The sequence below is a fragment of the Bombus huntii genome, chromosome 13 (genome assembly GCF_024542735.1).
Source record: "Bombus huntii isolate Logan2020A chromosome 13, iyBomHunt1.1, whole genome shotgun sequence".
NCBI lineage: Eukaryota > Metazoa > Arthropoda > Insecta > Hymenoptera > Apidae > Bombus > Bombus huntii.
In genome coordinates, this window is record NC_066250.1 from 5,322,603 (window position 1) to 5,348,412 (window position 25,810).

At 33.3% G+C, this 25,810-nt stretch overlaps 1 protein-coding gene across 5 annotated transcripts in view; it reads left to right on the forward strand.

The window, feature by feature from the left end:
- The first annotated feature begins 403 nt into the window (after positions 1-403).
- The window catches only part of LOC126872390 (heterogeneous nuclear ribonucleoprotein 27C-like), a 30,676-nt gene continuing 5,269 nt past the window's right edge, over positions 404-25,810 (forward strand). For 2 of the 5 annotated variants that reach the window (XM_050632288.1, XM_050632289.1), the window contains exons 1-7: positions 406-576; positions 1,646-1,853; positions 1,963-2,149; positions 3,997-4,079; positions 4,581-4,974; positions 6,337-6,537; positions 8,428-8,583. In XM_050632288.1, coding sequence (XP_050488245.1) covers positions 539-576; positions 1,646-1,853; positions 1,963-2,149; positions 3,997-4,079; positions 4,581-4,974; positions 6,337-6,537; positions 8,428-8,583 — 1,267 coding nt within the window. In that variant the 5' untranslated portion in view covers positions 406-538. Of the gene's footprint in view, positions 577-1,645; positions 1,854-1,962; positions 2,150-3,996; positions 4,080-4,580; positions 4,975-6,336; positions 6,538-8,427; positions 8,584-9,140; positions 20,306-25,810 lie in introns of those variants that run through there. The other 3 variants (XM_050632290.1, XM_050632291.1, XM_050632292.1) reach the window with 3 other exon arrangements.

Here is a 25,810-nt window from a genome sequence, read left to right on the forward strand (position 1 = left end):
TATTCCGACATATTTCTTATTTATCTAATACCAATATAAAAAAAAATTTTATTGATCATTCCATTAATTGTTTACTTGCATATTGAATTCATTGAACTTGTATAATATTTTCTTCAGGATTGTAATAACCAAATCCTTGCAATGAGACTTTAATCGGTACAAACTTGCAACTATAATTTATTTCCTTAATAAGAGAAATATCCATTAATTTTCATAAATGTGTGTCATTTATTTAGGAAAAAGATACTGTTAGTCAAAACGTGAATTATTTAACGAACATAAAATGTAGCTGTAAGACTTGTATTGTAGAGGGAGTATTGCTCCACTGCGCACACCCCTGAGGCGCCAATGAATACGATTGCTGATTTGACTAGTTCATTAACGGAAGTGACGCGAGTCGCTTCGTTACGTTTACATTCTGTTCTCGACGTCGCGTTCATCGTAGGGAGCCATTAGCCTCGTCCGCGTTAAGCATCGTGCCATATTCCCATTCGCGCCCTAATACTAACAACATTCTCGTAGTTTTAAGTGAAATATTATGAGAGTGAAAACCGAAATGGACGACGACGAAAAGGGGTAAGTTTGAATTGTGTATTAGCAGCCGTTTGAAGCTATTTTTTTTATGCGAGAATTTTCGATCGACGCGTTCACGGGCTGTCGGGTTTATTGCGTGGGATCTCCATTTGCGTATTGCAGTTACTTCGTATTTCATATTTCCTTACAATCTTTTCTTGATCTCGAGCTCAATTTCTTATCCGTACAACGTAAAACGTCATTAGCTTTTGCTACTTGTATATGATTTCTACGATACGCGAGGCCAACCTTTTTCCCCATAGCAATAAGCGACTGGGATATGTAGCATTTCGTGAGAGAGGAATAATTCGCCGATGCCGGTCTTGTCTAGTGTTCTTCTCGTGCACGACCCGGCATTCTTAGTCATTTAGATAGTACCGTTTTGGAGATATCGTTGATCATGAGTATGATAGCTAAGGGATATCGTATATTTTCTATATATTATTTCGGTGTGAAAGTATGCTACTGCATCGTCGCTCATTACATCCTTTAGCTCTAGATTCTCTATTTTTATGCTCTATATCCTGAAAGATCGAAGTATTTCAATACTCCCTCGCTACATGACTTTCTTCGTGCATGCTTCACTAATTACGATTATTGTTAGATACGTGCTAATCCGTGTATTATATACCGATTTTTCCGAGAATTTTTATTATTGAGAAAAATTGTATCGTGGGATACGTTAATGTTATGAATTATTATCGGAATGAATAAGTTATTGACAAATGGTTTTGTAATACATATTATGTACTTTTATATATATATTATAATATATATATTATTATTTATATATATAAATATAAAATATGAAATGAATATGTATGAAATGCAGATATCATTTTTTGTTTTTCATTATTTATTATATTAAATAACCTAGATATATTTCGTACAATATCTCCCTCGAAATTTTTTTCGTTATATAACCTGTTATAAAAATTGTATTCCAGTAGTTATTTTATTCGAAATATTTGTTTATTCTTAATTAATTGTAATTTGTCTTGAAAACACTTTTTTTTAGATTGTATTAATTATATGGTTATATTAATAACTCTTTTTTAATTTTTTGCTACAGAAAGCTGTTTGTTGGTGGTTTGTCATGGGAGACAACACAAGAAAACCTGCAACGTTACTTTGGCCGTTATGGCGAAGTAATTGATTGTGTTGTTATGAAAAACAGTGAATCTGGACGCAGTCGTGGTTTTGGATTTGTAACATTTAGTGATCCCGCTAATGTTCCATTAGTTCTTCAGAATGGACCGCATCAACTTGATGGGCGCACAGTTAGTATTAGTTTATTTAATAAAATAAAAATAATATAAATGTTTCTAGAGTTGATATAATTTAATATAACAAATTTATTTATGCCTATTGTTTATGTGTCTATTACAGATTGACCCGAAGCCTTGTAATCCACGCACTCAGCAAAAGCCGAAACGCAGTGGAGGCTTTCCAAAAGTTTTCCTTGGTGGCTTACCAAGTAACGTGACTGAAACAGATTTGAGGTCATTCTTTACCCGTTTTGGTAAAGTTATGGAGGTTGTCATAATGTATGATCAAGAAAAGAAGAAGTCAAGAGGTGAGTACGATGTGATAATTATATGTATATATCTAAATTGGCATTGTTTGAAATGGTTTCCATTTATTACATTAATGATATCCAAGATATCACTTTATCCAATGATGTTTTGCATTTATAAGAGTATTTCCTTTTTTAATGTAATGGGAACCATGGTCAACAATGTGCTTTATAAATATTTGGATATCATCATCTTGTTTATTATGTGTCCGAAAGTACAGTCAGAATTCTTGAAATAAGTTTTTTTCACTAACATATTTTTGATGTAATTTGATATACACATTATAGTAACATAACAAAATAAATATGTGCATATGAGTATATTTTATAAGGAATCAAAAATTCTGACTTGAATGCAGCACACCCATTACTTAAAGTACAACATTAAAATTTTATCTAGTTTTAACATATAAAAAGACGAAAGAAAATAAGCGTAAACTTTAAAGATAATAATTAATTAATATAAATTTGAGTAATATGATTTTGTGCCTAAAGTCAGTTAATAATTTGTGGTCATTAAACTTCCTCTGCTTGATTACCCTTTTTTAAAGACCCTGCTCTTGCTTCCTTTAATAATTATGATTAATACATCCTGACTCACAGTCTTCTTAATTAATATTATTTGTTTTCAATACATATTTATAAAATATTTTAAGTACTTATATATAAAACTCAATGCATTATGCATAGTTATTTACATAGTATTCTTATCCTACTTTGCTACTCTTAATAATTCGCCTTGTCTTACCTTAAAAAACGTTAAGATACTTTATGTTATATTAAATTACATTAAATATATATTGTGATTTTGGCTAAGTTCTATTAAGGATAGCTTAAGACTATCAGATTATTAAGTACATAAGCATAAATGTACATAACTTACGTCAAGTTAAGCTACTAGTAAGATACGCTGTAATTTGATTTTTTATTACTATTACCCACTTGTTCTTCATTAAATAATAAATGAGTTAGTTATATTTATTCTTAATATCATATGTGTATAAAAAATTACGTATAGCTTACAGTTTATAACAATTATATATTTACATAAAGTAGAATATTATTTATTTCAGTAGTCTTTTTACTTGAAATTTTTTATCTTAATACTGATATCTTTATATTTTAATATGTATTAACTATTCAATACTCAGATATAGGTATATTACTTCTTTATTCTTTATATATTCATTTTTGGTGGCTGCATTCAAGAAGTTAATAAATTTAGCGAGGACAACAAATAAACCTTTTTTTATGCATAATATCTTTCTAACAAGATATATTCCTTTACAATTGAGATGATATGCGTTTATTTAACTAGATTAGTAGATAATCTTATGTGGTGACAGCTTATTCTGTAAGCAAAATTTTTTCCTAATAATGAAAAAGAAAATTAGCATCGTTATAATCATTCAAAATATGTGAATATTTTTTGTAGCATTAAATAGGAATCTAAGAAGCTTCTTTAAATCAGCCATCATAAATTTACTAGATTAAGTATTTTAAGTTTATGACTATTCAAAATAAATACTATATGAACTTGTTCTGTACAATAAATATTTACAAAATTTTGAAAGATGCATGTTCCAATTGATACCAAAAAATTACGTGTAAAATACTATAAAAATATGTTTTTCCAAATCATACTCGTAATCATTATCATTAATATCATAAAGGATAATTGATGTAACGATCAATTTGTACAAATAAAATATGCAGAAAAGAATAAAATGTAATGCTAATGGTATGATGATAAAAATTCAGAAGGTTGGGATTATATATAAAGGAAATGTATTTGTTGTATAAATGTATGGGGCACCTTTTGATATACTCTCACGTTTGGACGATAGGATTTGGCTTTCTCAGTTTTGAGGATGAAGACGCAGTGGACCGATGCGTAGCGGAGCATTTCGTCAACTTAAATGGAAAACAGGTATAGCATACCTACACACTAGTATATATTATATATCATTAGATTATTGTAATGTAAAATAATAATAAGTACGAATGTATGTGTTAACGATAATTTATTGTTATGTACCGCATAGTTTTACATAATCATGTTAGTTATAGTACTTATTTTATTTTACACAATTTTCTCATACTATGTTACTCTTAACTATTGTATGTTTAGTCCTTAATATATAAGTATCAATTTAAAAGAGTGAAAGGTCTAGAATATCGTATATATATGCGTTATATGGCAAGTCAAAAATTAGAATATACTTTAGAATCGATGTAAGACTCGGCGAGTTCCAAAGGTTTAATCATATTCTCACAAAAAAGTAAGAAAAATAAAAATTAAGATATAAATAGGATTATTTATATTCAATCGAGGTTGAAATCCTATTTATCTCAAATTAATTTCAATCATAGAGGATGGATAATAAGAGTGTTGTGTTTCATACATATCGTCCCGATTTTTTGATTACAGGTTGAAATCAAACGTGCAGAACCACGAGATTCTTCTAGCAAAATGAATGATAGCCATCAAGGTCAATGGGGACCACCTCAACAAGGTGGGCCTCCAATGGGTATGGCTGGGAATATGGGACCTATGGGCGGTCCAAATGGTCAGATGGGTGGACCTATGATGGGGGGTCCAATGGGCCCACCAGGAAACATGATGCAGCAGTATCAAGGTTGGGGTACCAGTCCTCAGACTGGAGGATATGCTGCTGGATACACTACTCAATATAATTCGCAAGGTTGGGGTGCACCTCCTGGTCCTCCACAACAACAACAAATACCGCCGCCTCCCCATCATCAGTGGGGGAATAGTTATAATGTCCAGCCTGCTGCGGCTACTCAAGGATATGGAAGCTATGGTGAGTTCTACTAAATTGACTATTCAATTTGTTCTTAAAAATAACAAAATATTTGATAAGTTTGGTTATAAGTACATTAAAAATGTACCAATATGATTTCATTTCTCGTCACGTTCTGTATAATTGTTTTGAAACAGTTTTAATTGTAATTCATTATAAATGATAATTGGAAAGTTTTTTCTTAAAATTCAGTTTGTAATTTAAAAACCATCTGATAATTTTATTTATATATTTTTCGGAAGGATAGTATACTATAAGGTCATAGTTATAAAGGTTAACAGTAACTTTGATCCTATCCTTACCCCTTCCATCCTTTTTGGAGATGTTAGGAAAAAATAAAGATGAGAAAGCAAATATTTTTAATACACAATTAATTATCATTTCTTTGATACTCTTTGGAGGTTATTATGGAAAGAGAATACAATAGGACATCATAAATATTAAGTGTATATCGAAATTATGTCAATTCAGACTCATTTCTTACTTATTCTTTAACATACTTTTTAATATCATATGTTTATCAGTGTTGCTACAAATTTCCGTTTGACCATATCGTGAGACCAGTAATTACATTTTATTTTTGCAGAGTAATTTGGAATTAAAACATACAATGTTTTCTTCGTCGAGTCTGAATCAATACATTTTCTCGATAATGAACACTTCCGAGATATTGAACCTCATGATGTGTTATCTACTATGTCTGTGCTTGCATTTCTTATAAAATAATTCAGATCCGGAGAAACCGAAGTTTACGATAGTCAAGCAAAAGAGATGAAACATTTACTATGCTTATACATTTTAAATACATTCTTATCGCAGGATTATCTACCGAGAAAATCAAGCATGGACATTTTTAGGTCAGGTAACATTGAATGTTAAGGACACTAAAAGACATTCCATATATAAAACCGAACATTTGAGTGCCAAGACCAGTTAAGAACAGCGAATACAACCTGTCTCTAAATTACATACTTTCTTATTTGTTACAATAAAGTAATTTACCTGCTTTTGCGCAACAAGATTTGTAAGCAGGACTCTTATCCTTTTCAACTCTTACTATACCAAGAACAATTGCAAAACTTCTCGATTGATGGTTGATACGGAGTGTTCATTACTCTTCCAAGTAATAGTAACCCTTTCAATAATAAACCAAGTACATTTGGTGCTCAGTTTTTTTAGTAATAATCTTCGAATATTTTTAAAAACCGTTAATGGTGGTAATATTAATTTGGTAAGGATTTAAACGTCGTTTATTAGTACATTTATTAGTACTTGGCACTAAAGTGATCGATGAAATTAATAAGAAAACGCTTTAGAGAGAACGGTGGTCGGTGACGTGTTTTGTGTGATTGATAATCGCAGGTGGGCCGGCGGCCGCCGCTTCAGGGGGCTATGGGCCCACGGCGGGTACTGGCGGGGCTGCGGGGGGCGGGCCCGGGGGTTCTTGGAACTCCTGGAACATGGCACAAAACGGTCCTCCTCCTGGGACCCAGCCACCACCTCAGCCCCCTCAGCCTAACTCCTCGCAGCCCAACTCCAACTCGAACCCCTCTGGCCCGCAGGGTGAGTCTTCAAGCTCAGTCAAACAAACTCTGTCCTCTTACCACCCTTTCGCATACAGTTCCATTTTCACATAGTCGAGCCTGGCTATAAGTTATCTATTATTTCGTATTTCTTTTATCCTTCATTGTCTTTCTCTGTGTCCCTGTCTGCCTTTCTTACTATTTCAACTAAAAACACATTATTTTTCTTTTTTTAATAAATAGCTCATTAGAAAATCTTTATTATTGATCATATCCGGGTGTGTTTGTATCCAGAATGATGTTCTAATAACGAATAAGCACGCGGCGAAGAGAGATACCGCATGATTGTAATTTAGCGTGATATCGAGAGAGATATCACGTTTCGCTTATTAACAGCATTTTTTTTTACTGCGAAAATTTATTCTATAGTTAAGTGTCCTCTTGGATCATCCAAGAATGTAACACCCGTTTTGTTATAATGTCTTTTGTCTGTTAACGTACAATTTATTAATTGTAAATTGGCTTTCGGAGTTCGACAAGAGATGAGCTTTTCATGCATTGGGGTTGGAGGAACGAGAAACCGAAGAATTTAATTATGTTGTAAAACGAAAGTGAAGAAGTTTATTTTTATTGAATAAAATTTTTCTCCTATTTGTAAGATCCTCTACAGATCCCCGATTCCCATGTAATTGCACATTTCGTTAGTTTGCCTAATTATCCGGAAATTCTAGTATCAGCGCTTGTTTCCCTTTTTTGCGTCCAGAATTGTTCGAGAGCATGTACTTTCGTTTGTACAAACTATAAATATGCGTAGTTTTTATACAGATCGACTTAGGATTACGAAAATTGTAAATCGTTATTTTATATATGTCTATTTTATTAGTGTGTATACTTAAAGGTAGAGAGAGCTATGCTTAGAATATTTGTTATGCTTATAATCGTTAGACAAGGTCCGCTGGATAATCGTAGTAATGTAATCATCGGCATCTCGCACTTACTCATTCACTACATCACTCTTAATTGTGTATTTTTATTTCCCAAATGGGTTATTCTTTGTCCTATGTAATTCAATACAAGTATTTTCTTTCTATTTTCATTGGTTGTTTTTTAATACCTCCCACGACTAGTAATTGGTCAGTGCTCTTTTAGTATTGGTATTTTTAGAGTAGATTAGGTATCTGGAAATAATTTTTTAAGTGTATTCACGTTGTTTTTTCTGAGCTATTGTAATTGTCATTGTAAAAAGGAATATAAAAATGTGGAATTTTATAAAAAAAAAATATCTTGCTGTAATGTAGTATAGTGCAATCCTATTCTCGCTCCTTCCAGTTCCTCTAGAGTTTAGTAGAATTTGTGTCGAATTTGTCTTCGATTTTATTTCCTATTAAAATTTACATTGCATAGAATTTTATAACATAATAACAATTTACGTTTCCGATAGTAATAGACAACGATTCGTTTTTTAATCTGTCGAGATCAGTACAATTCTCTGCTTGTTTTGCATAATCAGTCTTTTACAAAGTCAACACGTCCAAATGCATTTACATTTATTCGTAATTGTCCACGATGCTTTTTAATTGCACGTATTTATGTCTATTCTCTACACGTACTGATCTTAATTTATTTAATACAATAATAATCCCTTTATGTTAAATTTGCTTTTTTATTTAAAATTGTTCATAAAAGAAAGCGAAATGAAATGAGAGAGATATATTTTCGATACTTTCATCCGATCGTTTGTAATTCACGAACACTCTCATAATAAATTCTCTGTCGTAAAGTAATCGAATTATGTATCGGTGCCTCGGTTATTCCATGGGAAGTATCCAAAATGTATCTTTGTCGTGGGGAAAACTGTCTCACAGCTTATGAATAAACGAAACGAGGTAAGTGGGGAAGTTGGATAATACGGTGAAAATCAATGTTCCAGGTGACATGTATTCGCGACAGACCACTGGTTCAGGTGCACCTGGGTCCAGTAGCAGTTCAGCTAAAACTCCGGATTATACTGGGTACTCTGCATATGGTAATTACGCTGACACCAGTTATCCTCAGCGTTCGTACCAAGGAGGAGAAAGCAACCAAGGTGGGTATGCCGCCAGCGCTCCTAAACCCCAGCAAGGCTTTGATTTCAAAGAGTGGCCCACCTCATGACCATTTTAATTGATCCGTGATGGAGAGATGCGCTGAATGGCTTGGCCTTGCTCGTGGGTTATTTCATATTACATTTTTAGAGAAACACGAAAACATACAATATTGCGCATTGATCGTGAGAATCTGTGCTCGAATTTTGGGACATTCTTTGGATCTATTTATATTTCATGGGTATACGAACAACAGATTTTATTTTGAGCGTCACGGTGTTGGATTATTTTAAAAAGTTTTCGAGACTTTTATACTATTTTTTCTAGAATTTATTGCGAATTACACGATCATGTTTTCTATCGAAATATCGTACGCGAAATGTTTTATTTATCGCTTGTTTAAACTCTTTCGAGAATTTACGAGAAATCGTTTAATTCAAAGAATGTCTCGATCAAGCCAGTATGTCGTTCGCGAGCGGTCGTATTTTCCAGTCCCCTCGATAATTTTGATGGAAGATAGTAATTTTCTGACATATCTTTTTCTGGTATTCGTATAAAGGAAAGTGGAGAATACATCTGCCCGACTTAATAAAATGGAACCGCCAAGGAAAAGAGGGTATTAGGTTCTAGAAATATTGATTTCATTGATCGCTCGCGACAACGGCCCATGATCTTATTGGGTTTCAAAGGTACTGTGGAAACAATTGAAACCACACACTAAAAACAGATAAACAGAGAGGAATAAGTAGCAAAAAAAGCAAGACGAACAAAATGCCAGGACAAAGAGTAAATGGACACCCATGGTGCAAGTAAATTTTTGTATGGCACTGGGATAGAGGGTAGGAAGCGGAACATAGAAGTATTATAAGAGTTAGATTGAATGGAATAAGTAAAATAAAGCAAATAAAACGAAAGCGAGTGTAAAGAATAAGGGAATGCTGAACATTAATTACTTACCAGCATTTGAGCGGGGGATGGATGAAATTTCGTTTTGAGAAATTTCTTCTCAGTGGATGGCACAAATTTCGATGCTCGTTCACCTTTTTGATACTTTTAGTGAACACTTCGGTAATTTGAAAATAAGAATAATTAAATAAAAGAAATACTATATTACGGTCTCCAGTGCAAGGTCATCGAATGACTGACACATTTGAGACACCCGTCCCTCCACGATCTCGTATTTATTAAAACAGATATGCTGGAATGAAGGAAAATGAAAACGTAAGGAGTAATTAATGAAATAATTAAGTAAGGTGTTCACACAGGCTGACTTATAATCTAAACTACAGAGATAGTGTAAAATAAATAGATCCTTTTAATATGATGTATGTATATCTATAACTTTATTGACAGCAGGCTGCAGTTTCCTTAAGCATGTTTTTTCTCTTTTCCTTTTTTTTTTTTTTTTGTGTGTTTTGTTATTTTCATATTGTATCTCTTAGGCATATTGATGTTTAGTTCCTTTTTCTTTTATTCTTCTTCACTTATGACTTTTCTTAATCTAAATCTGGTCCTTTTCCGTTTCCATGTATCTGAAAAAAGTTGATTGTTTTTGGAGGGAAGAGGACGAGAAAGGAAACGAAAAAAAAGATATCGAATTTTTTAATGAAGATTAAAAAAAAAGAAAATTTGTATAATAAGAACTTTTGAATCGTTAGACACGTTTCTGTACTGTCATATTGCATCAAACATGGAAACTAGTTTATTTTTTATCTCGGATTTATAATAGTTAATTATTAGGCACCTTTAAGACTACAATTATTGTTACTATTATTATTACTTCTATGATAATTATTACTATTATACTACTATTATCATTATGAACTATTTACAGCTATTTATCACTATTTACTGTTGCGACTGCTCCTACTGCAACCATTATGATTGCACTACTATACACGCTATTATTACTGTCTATGATAATTAACAAATATTGTACGATGATGCTTATAAGTGTTTAAATTTTAGATGATTAGATATGAAAGAGATCATGATATCTACTGGATGGAGGGAGGGGTATTTGTAATATGTGCGGTGTACTCGGCGGGGGGCGTCGATCTGAAAAGTCTACCTGATTAAATATATGACTTAATTGTATTTACTCTGTAGGATTTACCATAGTTCTAAACAAGGAATATTTCGGAAGAATGCTCTCAAATGCTCATGTTTATTACTGAGCGAGTCGCGTTGTGTCTTACTTTGTCAATAAGAATTGCAAGTATTGCGCTAATGTAATTTTAAATTTTTTACGAGGTCACACTATAATCAGTAGGTTACAATTAATAACGGATCAACAATTTGCGTAAGCTTCCTCACTATTGATCTCAATACGATTTAGCTTTTTCTTTCCCTTTATGGCATCTGTTCTTTCTCTCGTCAAATTGTTGTAACTTTAACCACTTTTTCTTCGTTTCTACATTGTTTTCTTTATTATTTCACCTTGCCATATTTCTCGTAATACACAAATTCGTAATAAGCGGTGCGAATTTTTTTTTTTTGTATATGTCATTGATCGACTTTCAAATCAATTAACTCCTGTACTTATCCTCCGCATTGTCTATTTAAAGTGCTCGTTACCATTTTCGGATTCGATACGTTTAATTAACAGTATCGCGTAGCATCGTAGTAACAGATATGTAAAAGTCGATGGGATGATGAGAAAGCATTAACAAACGCGACTCGTGGAAACTTCTGGGATCAACGCAATAACACATTTACTGACTAAACTAAAGACAAGAAAAGACGAGTAGGGAGCTCAATCAAAGGAAAACCACCTTTTACACTAATTATTATGGTAATTACACGAAACACGTAAAACATAACCGTACTCTCAACAGATACACATGTAACACGTACACTTCTACGCGCATAAAGAAGTAAACTAATTAAACAGAGGCCACAAGTTATTGAACATCCAAATAATAGTAAATTAATAAGATGCTAAAAGTAGATAATGAAAAAGAAGTTAAATTGAAAGGGCGATGACTTTGTGGTTGTACTAAATAATACGTTATTTAATACCTACTTGAGAGGCAGAGAGCGAGAGAGGGAGAGAAAGATGAGAGAGAGACTGTGAGAGCAGCAAATTTAAATAGCGAGAGAGAGAGAGAGAGAAAGTTTTTATCTTTACGGCTGTTTTTTCAGAACTTATTTTATAAAGTAATATAATAAAGAAACGTAAATGAAAAAGCCACTAGTATATCGATTATGATTATAATTATTACTACTAACTATTGTATTTCTTACTATTATCGATTTTTAAAATAAAGTTAAAGCGTATAAATTTAAAGGATTTTTAAGTGTATGCAAAGCGTTAGGAGAAAGTGATCATAATAACATTTGATTTATAGATGTATTAAGGATATAATTAATGTGTTTGCTGGAATCGGTAAGCCAGGTAAATTAATTTATATTATAATTAACGAGTCTCAGAGGGATGATTAAATTACTCTAGTACGAAGGGATGGGAAATGTGAGGGAGAAAAAAAAGTAAATAATGACACAAAGTTAAATGGCTGCCTTGCCGCACTTGTATATACATATATTTTAGGGTACGCTGGAAAAGTATAATATCGAGATAATAAGCGAAAGTGGTAGCAATGGATTTGAAAAAATACACACAAAATGATGACGAGAAAGCGGGACTATTCGAATAATTGACAATTAATAATTATAACAGATAATATATTTATATTTAACGCGATATTATTAGTATTTTTCAATACAGAAATAATGCATCTAATTAATGTAATAGGTAGCAAATAGGGAAAAATACTTTGATTCTAGCTGTTGTTACTATCTGTCGTAATTTCGTCGTTTTTACGAATTACGACTTGCTCTCAGGGTTGTTACTGTCTTTTTTCCTCTTTTATCTTTTAATTTTCTACCTTTTTCAATCACTTTTTTTTATATTCTCCCTGTCTAAGATTTCACTTCCTATTAGAATCTTTGAAAATGATTGTATTTATATTTTTTAGGTTGGTATCTCATTTCTCTTCTTGTTCTTTCCTTTTTTTCTTTTTTTTTGTTAATTCTTTTTTTGTTAAATAAATAGGCACTGAACTCAGTATTTGAAGGAAGCATTCTCAAATGTTTTTTTTTTAAATCATTTTATGAGCGGTGTCATGCGGAAAAGCATGGTTTTTGCTGTAAAATATTTATTGTTGATTCGTAGGACTGAAACACTTTTTATTTCATATAGAGAAGTAATAATTGTACATTAAGGTTTAAGTAATGGGAGGGGGGAGAAGATCACATACAGCTAGATTTAATTCTTCGTTACTTTTAAGACATTACCAACAGGGAGAGTAAAAGAAACAAACAATTCAACTTTATAAACAATGTTAGATGTGTAATTTTTACAATTTTTATACTTTTGCATGTTTTAGTATTTTCCCTCTACTTTACCGAATCATTTACTATTTAAATAATCTTGCTGTCTTTTTCGCGTATTGAAATAATAAAATAATGTTTATTCATTTGTTCATGCATTTCATAAATTCGTTTAATCATTGTCTCTTTTATGTATTTTTTTTCTTGTTTTGTTTTTGCGAGGAATTTCTTAAAGATATATAATATATTTAGTTAATTCACCGTTTGCCTTAATTTAATTAGATAGTGCACGCATTCAATATTTTTAATGTAACGAACTTAGTTTGCAAGGTAATTAAATAATAAAAAAGAAAAAGAGTTAAGCATTCAATATTTAAAGATGAGATACGATAAATATATTGTAATTCCGGGGGCGTTACATGTCTGTTTTTAACGTTAACACATACTTGACGTCCCGCTCACTGAAGACTGGTCATTATAATTAAATGTTATACTTAAATAACTTACTATTCATATTGTAATTTATACAAGAAACAGTTTTTATCGATGAGTTTATCTTGTACTTTTAATGGATATTAATGTAATTAGTTGGTATCACAACGACGTATTGGCTATTGCATTTCTACACGCTTATTATTGTATTTCAATTGATTCTTCTAACACATTCGCATTTTTCCCCCTCTTGTTTGTTGGCTTAGTAGGCGAGAAAGAACAACGTCGAAATTCGATAATAGAGTACATATATTTGCCACGAATCAAAATGGCACGAAACTACGTGGGCATTTTTCCAAGTTGTAAGGAATAACGTTCGGGAAAGATCTGTTGGTCGTACGACGATGTATTTTTAACTTTCACGTTGAAATCATTTTTAACTATCATTCAAAGCACAAATTCCATCGATGATAGGTAATAACCAAAAAGAAAGTTAACCACTGCCTGAGCTTGTTCCTTGTCTATCATCGGTTTCGTTGCATGATCAGTTAACGGCCCCAGAATTTTGTAACTTTTCGAGCTGTTGCCAATTGTATCTTAATCATTGTGAGGCACAAAGAAAAGCAACAGAGAACAGAACAAATGAAACGTCGATTAAAGTTGAAACTTGTTTAACACTCAGTTGATCGCGTTCGAATGAAACGATAAGAGAAAGCTAGGAAAGGGAAGAATGGGGAAGTTGTCATTGGTGTAGCGTTCAGGTAGTGCAATGATTTCGGTATTACACGAAAACGTAGGCAGAATACACGCGATTTCAGAGAGGAAGGAAAACACGAAATAGAACAAAATTAAATAATAAGGAACGGAATGTGTGTCATATATGTATATGCATATATAGACGTACATACACTGTTAGAGACACGCGAGTACACTGGTACACACCGTGAATATTCTAAATTACGTTTACAGTAGATGCAGTTAAGGTATTAAATTCTAATTCTGCAAAGTGATTTTCTGCGCGCCTGTTAGGACGACGTAATTGTTGTCGAAAAAAGAAACTAATTAATAATAATAATAATAATAATAAAAAAGAGAAACCTGTATAGTAGCGAAGGGAAAACATAGAAAATTAAAGGAAAAACAAAAAAATTGAGAACACTTCAAGTTTTACAATAAGAGAGAGACAGATAGATTGAAAAATTCTAAATGTACTACGTTTATGTTAAGTACCCTGCTATAAGCGTGAAAGAAAGAAACTTTATATCGACGTATAGATGGTGTATAGGCGAACCGTTTAACGACACGTTGTGTGCGCAAGAAAAATCGACACGTGTACACACACTCATCGACACACATGTTCACACACCACTCCACACTACTACATTAAAATGCTTCACATTCTGAGACTAAGGGCTTTGGGAGGGAGAGAATTTGAAAAAGAAAAAAAAAGGGGGAGGAAAACATTTCTAAAGATTCTTAACGAAACCGTGAGTGCATTAGCGGATTGGAGAAACGATCGAATAGGAACGACTAAATAATAATAAGGCTTGTTTCTTCCTGAAATGTTACTCGAGAACCACTAACCGCAAAAGAAAAATTCAGCATAAACGAAAAGTAGAAAAAGCAACAAACAAAAGCAGACACACAATTAAACAATAAAGAAAACGGGAGAAAAATGAAATTGATATATCTTTATTTCGCTGGAGAAAAATGAAACAAACGATTATCCGCTTTAGTGAATGGAATTCCTACAGTTTGGAATGCTTTGTCTCGCATTGAACGAACGAGAATCGATCGATCTACTTTTATCATATTTTAGTGTGAAGTATAAGATAAAATAAACGTAAAGAAATGAAATAAAGTCGACGATGACGATTGTAACGATAATAAATGAAATTGTTAACTGTAATAACATGACCTGTATACTTGTAACTTTTAGCATTATATTGGTAAGATCGTGCCCCCCTGTACGAGACAAACGATTAGAATATTTATAGTGGAACGATAGATAAATGTGAAACGACGACGAAGAAAAATAAGGAAATATGATTAAATGAAAATGATATATGTTAATAAGATTACGGTCGCATCGGCTGCCAGTCGAGAAAAGTAAACGGCCTAGCCGATGTGACTATGAAACGGCGAAAAAGTAATACGTATCCATGTTCATCATGTTTTACCTCAGATTTAAGGATACATTTAAGGATCTTTACGCTCGCACGCTTTCTGTCCATCTCATTCCCAGTGACCTAGGCTAGAAAACTCTCTGTACCGAATGGAGTGTCCGACTTTTCAATCGTGTTAAACAAATAACACGCTGTCAAGAATTTTAAATAAAAGTTTCCTTAGCTAGAAAAAATTGCACGTGAATTTCTGTTTTCGGGATATGTGTATTCATAATCCAGACGAAGTCGAACACTCCATTATCAGCACAGTAGCAGTAAAAAAAAATATATATATACATACATATATATATATATATATATACACACACACCAGGCCAAAGCGCATTGTCTCTACCTTTAAGAATTCTCTTAAGGAAGAGTCTAAGAAATTAGAGTTGTAGAATCAAGAAAGAGAGACGAAAGAAGTAAAAAAAAAAAAGGAAAACAGGACAGGATAAAGAGAGAGAGGAAGGAAAGGAATAATTATGTAGGAGGAGTAAAAATATTACAGATTGAGAGAGAGAGAGCGAGAGAGAGAGAGATTTTTTGTCGCGGTGAACATTATAATATTATGCGCGTTTACTGATAATAACGATTTAATGAACGATGATTGATTATTATTATTAATTACTATTATTACACATAATACAGAGAGCGGAGATGTTGAGAGAGAACACATGTTTACGTGCTATTCTGTATATATACACGTATATATACAATTTTTTATATATATGTATATATATTCCAAATATATATGTATATATACATATATATGATATATATATATATTATTCATTACAACATATATGTATGTACACGCACTCGTATGTCTGCTCGTGTAAATGTATATCTTTAAAAAAAGCAGGACAAAATATATCGATATAGGGGCGTACGTATTTCTTTTTTAAAAATGTTATGTACATTTTGCATGCACGGCCATTCGTGCACGCGTAATGTCGACATATTAACATCTATGTATACCACATATATACACTTCTGTACACACTACAATTTTCTTCGATCTGCTTTATTTTTCTTTTTTTGTTTTGATTCTACTCTCAAGGGAAAATGGCCGTATAAAAAGAAAGAAAGGAATGGAGGGAGGGTGGGAAAATTCATTGAAAAAAAAGGGAAATTTAACGGTTGATATTCAGACATTGCAATACGGAACGAAAAAAGAACAGATGAGATAAGCAAATACCTTATTAGTCTTAATTAGTTGTGAATAAAGAAAACGAAAGGGGAAGGTAATGGACGGAGAGAGAGAGAGAGAGAGAGAGAGAGAGAATGAGAAGAAGAGAAGAAACGTGTTCGGTAGGGAGAGAGTGAGAAAAGTGTAAGATTGTGTGTGAGAGAGAGAGAGACAGAGGGTAAATTAATTAGTCTTTAATTAAGTAGGAAGGAAAGGGTAGTAAATTGCATTCAAAACATACACATTTTTTTCGACGCATGTATTACGTCTCGATAAAAACAAATATTCTTATCTTTCTTTTTTTTCTGTACAGATACGTTTAATCGATTTACGCATTGCCGCGTTAACGATAGTTTTAGCTTTAATTAATTCGATAACTCAACTATTTCTTGGAGACTGAACGTAGTCTTTATCTTCCTAAACGATATTTAACGGTGGTGTACGCATGGTTCGATCGATAATGTCAAGTTGGGTGGTGAGTTATTCAGTCGAGTCGTATTATTCGATTTGTTTTTGTTGTGCAAACGAGACACGATAACAATTCACATTCAAATGTATAGTGCTTGAAAACATCGTATATATGTGTATGTATACATGCGCAACATTGTCTATGAAACATGTGGGAGTCATTAATTTCGCATGCTTAGCACAGAAGTCGACAAAGAAAATTGGGTAAATACTACATAAATATATAGAGAGGTGTGTGGGTTTGTTATTACGATTCGCTATTTTTCAATTGCTGCTACTTTTATTATTGTCATTACTGTCACTCCATAGTAGTTATTTACTTAAGTAGTAGTTGTTGCTAATGCTATTATTACTCTTCTACTTTCCTCACAACTAAGATTATCGCTATTCACTTTTGCAAATATTGCTTTTCCTCTTTTCATATTTTAATCTAACTGTTTCCTAGTTTTCTTGCTCTATTGTCCTTTTTCGTCAGGGTTACATGATTTTATGTGTTAAAACTACAATACAATATCAATAACTAATGGTCGTATCTAGCAACAAAAGTTCATAAGGTCGACTATATAAAAATATAAAGATCAGATATGCATCTTGTTGGTCGTCACATTTACATTCTCGTCCGATTCGTATGATCGTCACGTTCGTCTGAACGTGTACCATTTACTTTCCGAAACGACGTGATAAGTTGAAAGATAAGAGTAGTTATAAATCATGTTAATAGGTCGAATTGTTAGCAGACAGTGGAATGATCCGTAAATTTCTCTTTTTTTTTTTTTGTGAAAATAAAATGATAAAAAGAGGACAAACCGAGAGAAAGGGAGGGAGAGAAAGAGTGAGAGAATGAGATTTTTTGGTATCAGAATAAAAGCTGCTAGCAATTTCTGTAATTTAACTACCGTTTGGATACAATTTACTCGCAGGCATCATCTTTTTAGAATACTTTTAGAGATAATGAAAAAAGAAACAAACGAGAATGGAACGCAAGAGGGATACTCAGATGTTTTTTAATCGTTCTTAAGGATTTGTCGAATAACATATACCTCATTGTAACTAATGAACCGTGATTTTCAACGAGGCGTCAGCTGCTTCTTTTTTATTCCTGGAGTTCCTAAACGTGTCGGTCCTTTCGTAATAAGTCCTTCGCTCGTTAGCTGATATCGCAGGCAGCCAGGCCGTCGATTTTCGTCGACCATTACGTTACGTGTTACATACAATTAAATGGTATTATTCCACTAAAGATGTAAATTACTAACCGCTAAGGATTTAACGTGTTACAAGATTTTTCACACTATAGTTAAGCATATTCACGCAGACACACAGAGACAGGCACGTCCGCATTCATTCAACGCCTCTTTCTATGATACTTCCGCGATCGTGAGTTACTAGATAAATCAAAAGAAATAATCGAGTAGCCTGTAGAAATTTTGTACAGTCGAACGTTTGTTCAGTCCATAAATTAACGCTTAACGTCAGTCTCTCAGATCACGTATATAATCGTAACGATAGGTTAGTTTTCTTTCCCATTTTCTCTTTATATTTTCTCAAAATAACAGCCAAGTCCGAGAGATCGATGTTACGGGTTAAAAAAAGAAGAAATCTCGACGTTTCAGACTGAAACTCTCTAAGCGGTTAAGAATAGTTATTACTCTCGCCTTGATTTTCACGCATTATTTGCAGAACCGGCGAAGAGAGATGCTATGGTAGCTCACGATTAGACCGTTCAATTTTAAGTAAGTCAGCCTCTAAGCAATTCGGGACCCGAAAGAAACGTTTTTCGATTAAGTACTAGTTAATTATAATACGTAATTAATTCCTAGGGATATCGTGATCGGGCAGAAGTACAACGTAAAAAAAACGAATGAATCGAATGGATTAAAAAGTTGGGTGTAGAATGCGGGGATTATGTATGACTAGGGGGAAGGGGTGGAGAGTAGAATTTTTCGATAAGAAAGAATCATGAACGAAGCCTTAAAATGCAGATAAACAAAAAAAAAAAAAAACGGTACTTTTACTCTTCGTATAGAAATCTACTGGTTAATATACTTAGACGGTACGTCCAGATCAGAAAGATACAAAACTTGTTAGATTGTTATTACTGATATTAATCGATTAATTGATTAATTAATTAAGGGATTTAACGTAATGGTTTATTGTCGAATTAAACAAGCAACCGTTCTCTAGTTGGATACGCAGATACGTATCTTTCTATCAGCTGAATTCGTGTCGGAATAAGTTCACCCTTGCATTTAGCATTCGTAATGACGAGTGCCGCCGCGACAAACGTGACCGTCATGCGACCAGAATTTCTATGATATTCGATGTGCTCGAAACAGTAAATGTGACGACAACGGAGGACATTTTTCCGTTTTTTAAGCGTAGGCATAGTTCACTGAACTTGAACAAGTCACGAAAAAGATACAGAATATAATAGGATGTTGAAGAATTTGTACACACAAGCGTACTTTGCTTGAACTTAATTAGAAGACCACGTTACCCTTATTAGAGACAAGTATGCATATACCTGTATACCGTTCAACTATAAAATCGACATAAACGACGGTATAAAACGAGATTCGATAAACACAATGTGTTTTTACGACACGAAAAACACGAAGTTTTTACGAGTCTTGTATGCGCATGCACTAATCATTTTACCATAGAATTAACTGTTTGTACTTTAACGAGTAATATTTAATATTTCGATGTGTATCTATCAATATACGTGTGTACGTACGTACGTAGAAAAAGAGAAATCGCGAAGATAAATAGAAGTTTCCGTGTATAATTATAACTTAAGGAAAACAAACAAATATTAACGAGAGAATAAATCAGGGCCGGCTGGTGGTTGGAACGAATTTTCGATAACTCTGTCTATCGTAGCACGTGTTTAAGATTCCATAATTTTATTTGCTAAGATGTTGATTTTAACGATGGAAATTAGTTATTCGATGATAGTTGCTAATTACGTTTGAGTCCCGACTGAAAAGTATCCGAGTACAACTAGCTTCGAACATAAGCAGGCTGAAACGAATGAAATTGACTTTGCTCATTCCAAGAATGTCGAGTCCTCTGAAACGGTCCTAATAAGACTGACGCTCTCGGACAAAACGAAAAATAACAAAAAAATAACAAAAACATAATAAATAAAAGAATATCTTAGATGAAACAAATTGTAAAAAGTAAAAGTAAAGATATGTTGTATCGTAAAAAACGATTCCTATGGTAAGTCTTAATTTTCGCGTTTAAAAGACCATACTCTTTGCTTATTTAATCATTACGGTACTTTTTCGCTGAGCAAAATACGTCCAACGACCACTGCCCTTTAAAAGGACAACAGCTTAAGCAAAGAGAGGACCCTTTTTTCGCGTAGGTTAACGAAAAATTCTTCAATCTGAGATTCTCAGAGATGAATATCGAAAAAGGAGGCGAGGGTTCGTATAAAGAAAAAAGATGATAAGAGGAAGAAGGGGAAGAACGAAGAACGAAAAGATGAAAAAAAAAAATTGTAAATCAGTGTTAATTATTCGAGCTGAAAGGAAGCGCCTCTGCTTTTTCTCCTGCGAACGATACGTCGATTTGGAAATATTGCCGTGTCACTTTAGGCTTAGGATTATTAAACGTGAAACAAAAGGGGGAGGGACGTCGATGAAACTATTAAAGGTAAAAGAAGTGTCAAAGTACTGCTACGATTTATGAAACTATTTACTATTTACGACTAGTAACACATAAACAAGGAACCATACTGTTGTTGTTATTATTTTCTATTGTAATTAATTAATTATCACAAATTACAATGGCTTTACTATTTTCTTGAATAAATGCCTATATCTACAGCTTCTCGAGTGCGTTTCAGCGTAGCTTAAGTTTATATCAGAAGAGGAGAAAACGAGGGAATGAGCGGTTGATTAAATCATTCGACAGTGAGATTGTATGGCATGGAGAGTAAAAATGGTGGAGAACGAGATATCGCGAGATGCAGGGTGAACGAGTTAAAGCGAGAATGAGACGCAATTTGATTGGTGTTTTGCGAAAGAATGTGAATGAACGAACGGGGACGAATCATTTTAAGAAAGTGGAAAAGTGTGGACAAAGGAAGAAAGATGTAAAAGAAAAAGTGAAAAATAAGATGAGTATGAAAACAGGCTGCAGCTAACGTAAACGGGTAGTTAGATAAATAAGGGTAGTAAGTGAATTTAAACAGAGAATTATTATATTTAACGCACGAGGTGCTGACGATCAGGCCCCGCGGACACAAAATCCTCGAAGTATTAATTAAAAGTGGACGCCGTTTTTAAGGTTATTATCGACTATCATGTTTATTATATTAAATAATAGTTAAAGGCTATCTAACGTTTAACGGTCTAGTTTACACGATAAATGATTACATGAAAACTTTACCTCTGCCTAAGGATAGATTGTACGAATCGATTTAACGAGAAAATAAGGAAAAATAAAATGACGATAAGACAAAAAGTTGTAGCTGGTTAAGAGCGAATCGAAAATAAGATAAGTAAATAATGAAATAGAATTTTACGGGGAGGGGGGTTGATCAATAAATACTCGAAAGTACACCAAAAGTGCTACCAGGGGAAGTGGGAACCGGTATATTCGAGCGATAGGGAATCGTGTTATAGTCCTAAGGGAGAAGAACAGATAACGTTTGTTTTATCTTTCCGTTTTACCGTCGTTGGACAAGAACATTTACCGATTCCTCTCCTTAATTCTTTTTTTCTTTTCCTTCACTTTTCAGTCGTAGAATTTTTCGTTTGCCACGTTTGTATCCTGTCGCTATCTTGCTGTTGCTTTGTTATACTTCGATGCTGCTTTCGAACGTTTACGTAGCGTTTCGATAAAACGGCAGGCTCTTAGAACGTGTCTTAAAAGCGTACGTTAGTCGTACGATTCTAGTAATCGTAAAAAATAAAAGAAAAAAAAGAAAAAGAGAAGGAAGAAAGGTCGACACTCGGCGGAGAAAGTGAGAATTGTGTGAATCGAGCGTATATGTATAGACGTGAGAGTGCATGAGGGAATCCGGACAACGTTGTAGGTAAATCGATATAATTATTGATTAAGGGATAAGTTGTGTACAAATGTATTATAAATTAATGATTATCCTCAGAGTACCTTAAACGCAGAAAGATGAGAGAAAACGAGAGAGAAAAACGAAGCTCACTTTTGACTTAAACACACATACATACACACAATATTACGTAGAATTTTCTCCCAAACCTCCCCCGTTTTTATACGGTTGGGCCTTTTTGGCTGAGGTCGCGAATACTTTTCCAGGCCGTGCTTTTATGGGGATGAGGCAAAGCGTAGGATCAATACTTAAGGTATCCATTAATTATCTAATTAATTAATTAAAGCGTATAAACTTGACATAAGAGAAAACCGTTGCTTAGGGAAGTATTAAAATAGAGAGCGAAACGAAGATATTTTTAATGAAACAAACAAATGCCAACCATTGTGTTCTCGTGAGAATCATAATTGTTCCGTAACTCTTAAGTGAAAAGGAAAAATCGCGTATCTAAGTCGTTAATTAGTCGTTGTAATTTTAATTTTTTTGTTAGAAAGCAAATTGTAATAAACGGGTGTACGAAAGGTCAGGGAGAGAGAGACTGAGAGCGTTGTTAAGTTGCTGGTTAATTGGTTAATTGGATGAGGAGGGGAGATAATAAAAATGATTACAAGAACAGAGAGTGACGAATGTTGACGAATGAGAGACGGGTGGATATTGCGGTATATAGTACGAGGAATGAATCGAGAGCCGACGAAATTAAGTTTAGAGAAAGAAAATCATAAAACGAGCATGAATCGCTGGTGACTGCAGAAGAGAGAATCTAGTGACATAGAGGAAACGATTGTTGGAAAGTTTCATGGACACGAGAGGGAGAGAAAGGCAAACAGGTGCGAATGGGATCAGCGTGGAAGTGGCGAGAGGAGAGCGTGTAGAGATAAATTTTCGACGTTCAAACGACAGAGACACACAGTGCCGCCAAGATTTCTAGTAATACAAAGAACATAGTTTGTACGCGATGTACAAGTGGCACCGTTTGGTGCCGAACCAGGTTTAAGGTTTGCCAAATCTTTGATAAGTAAAGAAAAAAAAACATTAAAATAAAAAGATAAAAACACGCGAGACAATGTAAAAGTTTATTAAGCTGCATTACGTATATAGTGCATAGGAAGTACTTGCATTAAAAGAATCATAGCTAAACCGTTAGTGCTTAAAACGCGACGATGTGATGAAAGTGCCGACGCAATATTTCCAAATCGTATCAAGAGAAGAAAAACCTCCCTAACCACCTGAAATTTTCATCAGAAACTTTTTCCAATAATTAGATCCAGCATTACGAAACTTTCCAGATAAATCGAAGACGAGCTGAACACAGAGGTGATTGTTTTCCTCCTCATCCCATCAGGATCGTTTCTTATTAGGGTACGGTTGTTTGTCACTTGATTTGGTCGTGAATTCTAAATTTCGTTCTATGATAGTGTATGTAAAATACGCGACACACGGTGACCAAGGGAAAGGAGAAAGGGACAGAGACTAACGAAAATTTCGAAGAGTAGCTTAATAGCGGATTAACGATCGTTATCTAATTTTAGCGACATTAGTTAATCTGATAAGAATGAGGGAGTGATTGGCAAAGAATAGGGCACGAATGTTGCGTGTAGGTCCTTGGATCGATGGAGGTACATAGATTTGATAGTTACACACAATGTTGATGGAACAAATCTCACACACGTGAAGCTGAAACAAAGAAACACATACATATATAACACAACATCCCTTGTCACGTGTGTGATTTGGTAACGATATGAGAGAGGAAGTAAAAAATCAGCTGCGTAAATCTTGCTATTTGTCCGATAGGATTGGGGTGGAGTGAGGGAACGGATAAAACGAGGAAAGACGAACGATAGAAAAGGTAACACGAACATGGTTGATAATGACATAGAGCGGAAAATCGTCAGAGCATCGAAAAGTGTGCATGATCATGTGTGCATGAATATTTTCATTCAAGAGGGAAGAAAGAAAGAAAATTCTCCGAGTTTGGTGTTTAATATTTTCCGTGTGCTGTCAAAATAAGACGAGAAACGGTCAACCATAGAAGGAGATTCATTAAGAAAGGTTTAAATTACGATATCAAAAGTGTTGTCAGGCAGGTCCAATTGGGGAGGGCACAATCTCTATTTGTGAATTGCCGATTTCTGCTTTATTTTCACTCAATGAATATATCCTTTTATAATTGTGTAACGTTTCACTTCTACCTGCTCTCCTCACTCCCAAAATGACACATAAAAACAGTACCACTACTATTGCTACCGTACTATTACTATTACTACTACTGCTACTACTATTACTATATTGTAACTACTACTATTATTATGATTATTATTAATTATTATTGATTATTGTCATTATTACTACTATTATTATTATTCATTAAATACACACATACACATATATATATAAATATAAATAAATAAATAAATATATATATATTATATATATATTAATATACTTAACGGTGTTTCTAGTGGATTAATTGATTATTGATACTTAAGATATTATATTAATAATATTAATATAACGATTATAATGATGATATATATAATTATATATAAAAATATATGAATATATATATATATGATATACTGATGATAAGTTGATATGCTGATAATTATTATGATAATAATATAGAAGAAAAAGAGTGGATCATTATTCGTAAAGTACATACTGGTATAGATTATGAGGATGATTAAATAGAAAATGATATTGATGAAAAAAAAACAAATGAATTTTGTCAATCGAATCCAAACAATCTCTTCCTTCGTTTTAAAGTCATCTGTTTTTCGTATTATTAAGTGGTTAATCTTAGAACTTTTATTTTATCCAAAAGGTTGAGAGACTTAAAACACTGCACAGTTTGATATTGTTATCATTACATTATCTATTCCCGTTCTTTAATAACCGTGAATTAATTACGTAAGAGGAATGTATGCAACTCTAAATAAAATTAGAAAATATTTTGCGAATGAATGAGCGCGCGAATGAAAGCGAGCATGCGAGTGCACGTGAAAGTTCCTTTTTCGCCTAATTGTTTCGGTAGCCACGCCTTTCCGTCATTCGCTCAAACAGTTGTTAAAATAGAATTGTCATTCTAAACTAGTTCCTTCTACTTTCTTTTTGTCGCTTCTGTTTTGCAATTAGCTCTTAGCAACAACTTCCGTTTTCCGAAATCATTTCGTTTGTGAAAGTTCCACGCGAATTTCGGTTGCTGGTTCCTCTTCGGTCCTAATTCAACTTTTTTTTTTGTACAAACTAAAATTTTCTTTTTATCCGGTACGATTCGAACGCAAACGTAAATGATTTTGTTGTATAGGACGGAATTACAGAGGTGGTCCACTATTTTAAAGAATATTTTTTAAATTCCTTTTCTTTTTTTTTTATATCATTGACATAAGTAAAGAAACGATGGAGACGAGCTTTTCATTGGTGCAGTGTTTTATGCGCGTCCCAACGTATCAGTTCATTACATCTCGAAACTGAGCTTAATAAATGTATTCACTAGATTAAAAATATATCAAGTATACTCTCTTATATTTTACTGCAAAACCAGGATATTTAAAGATACT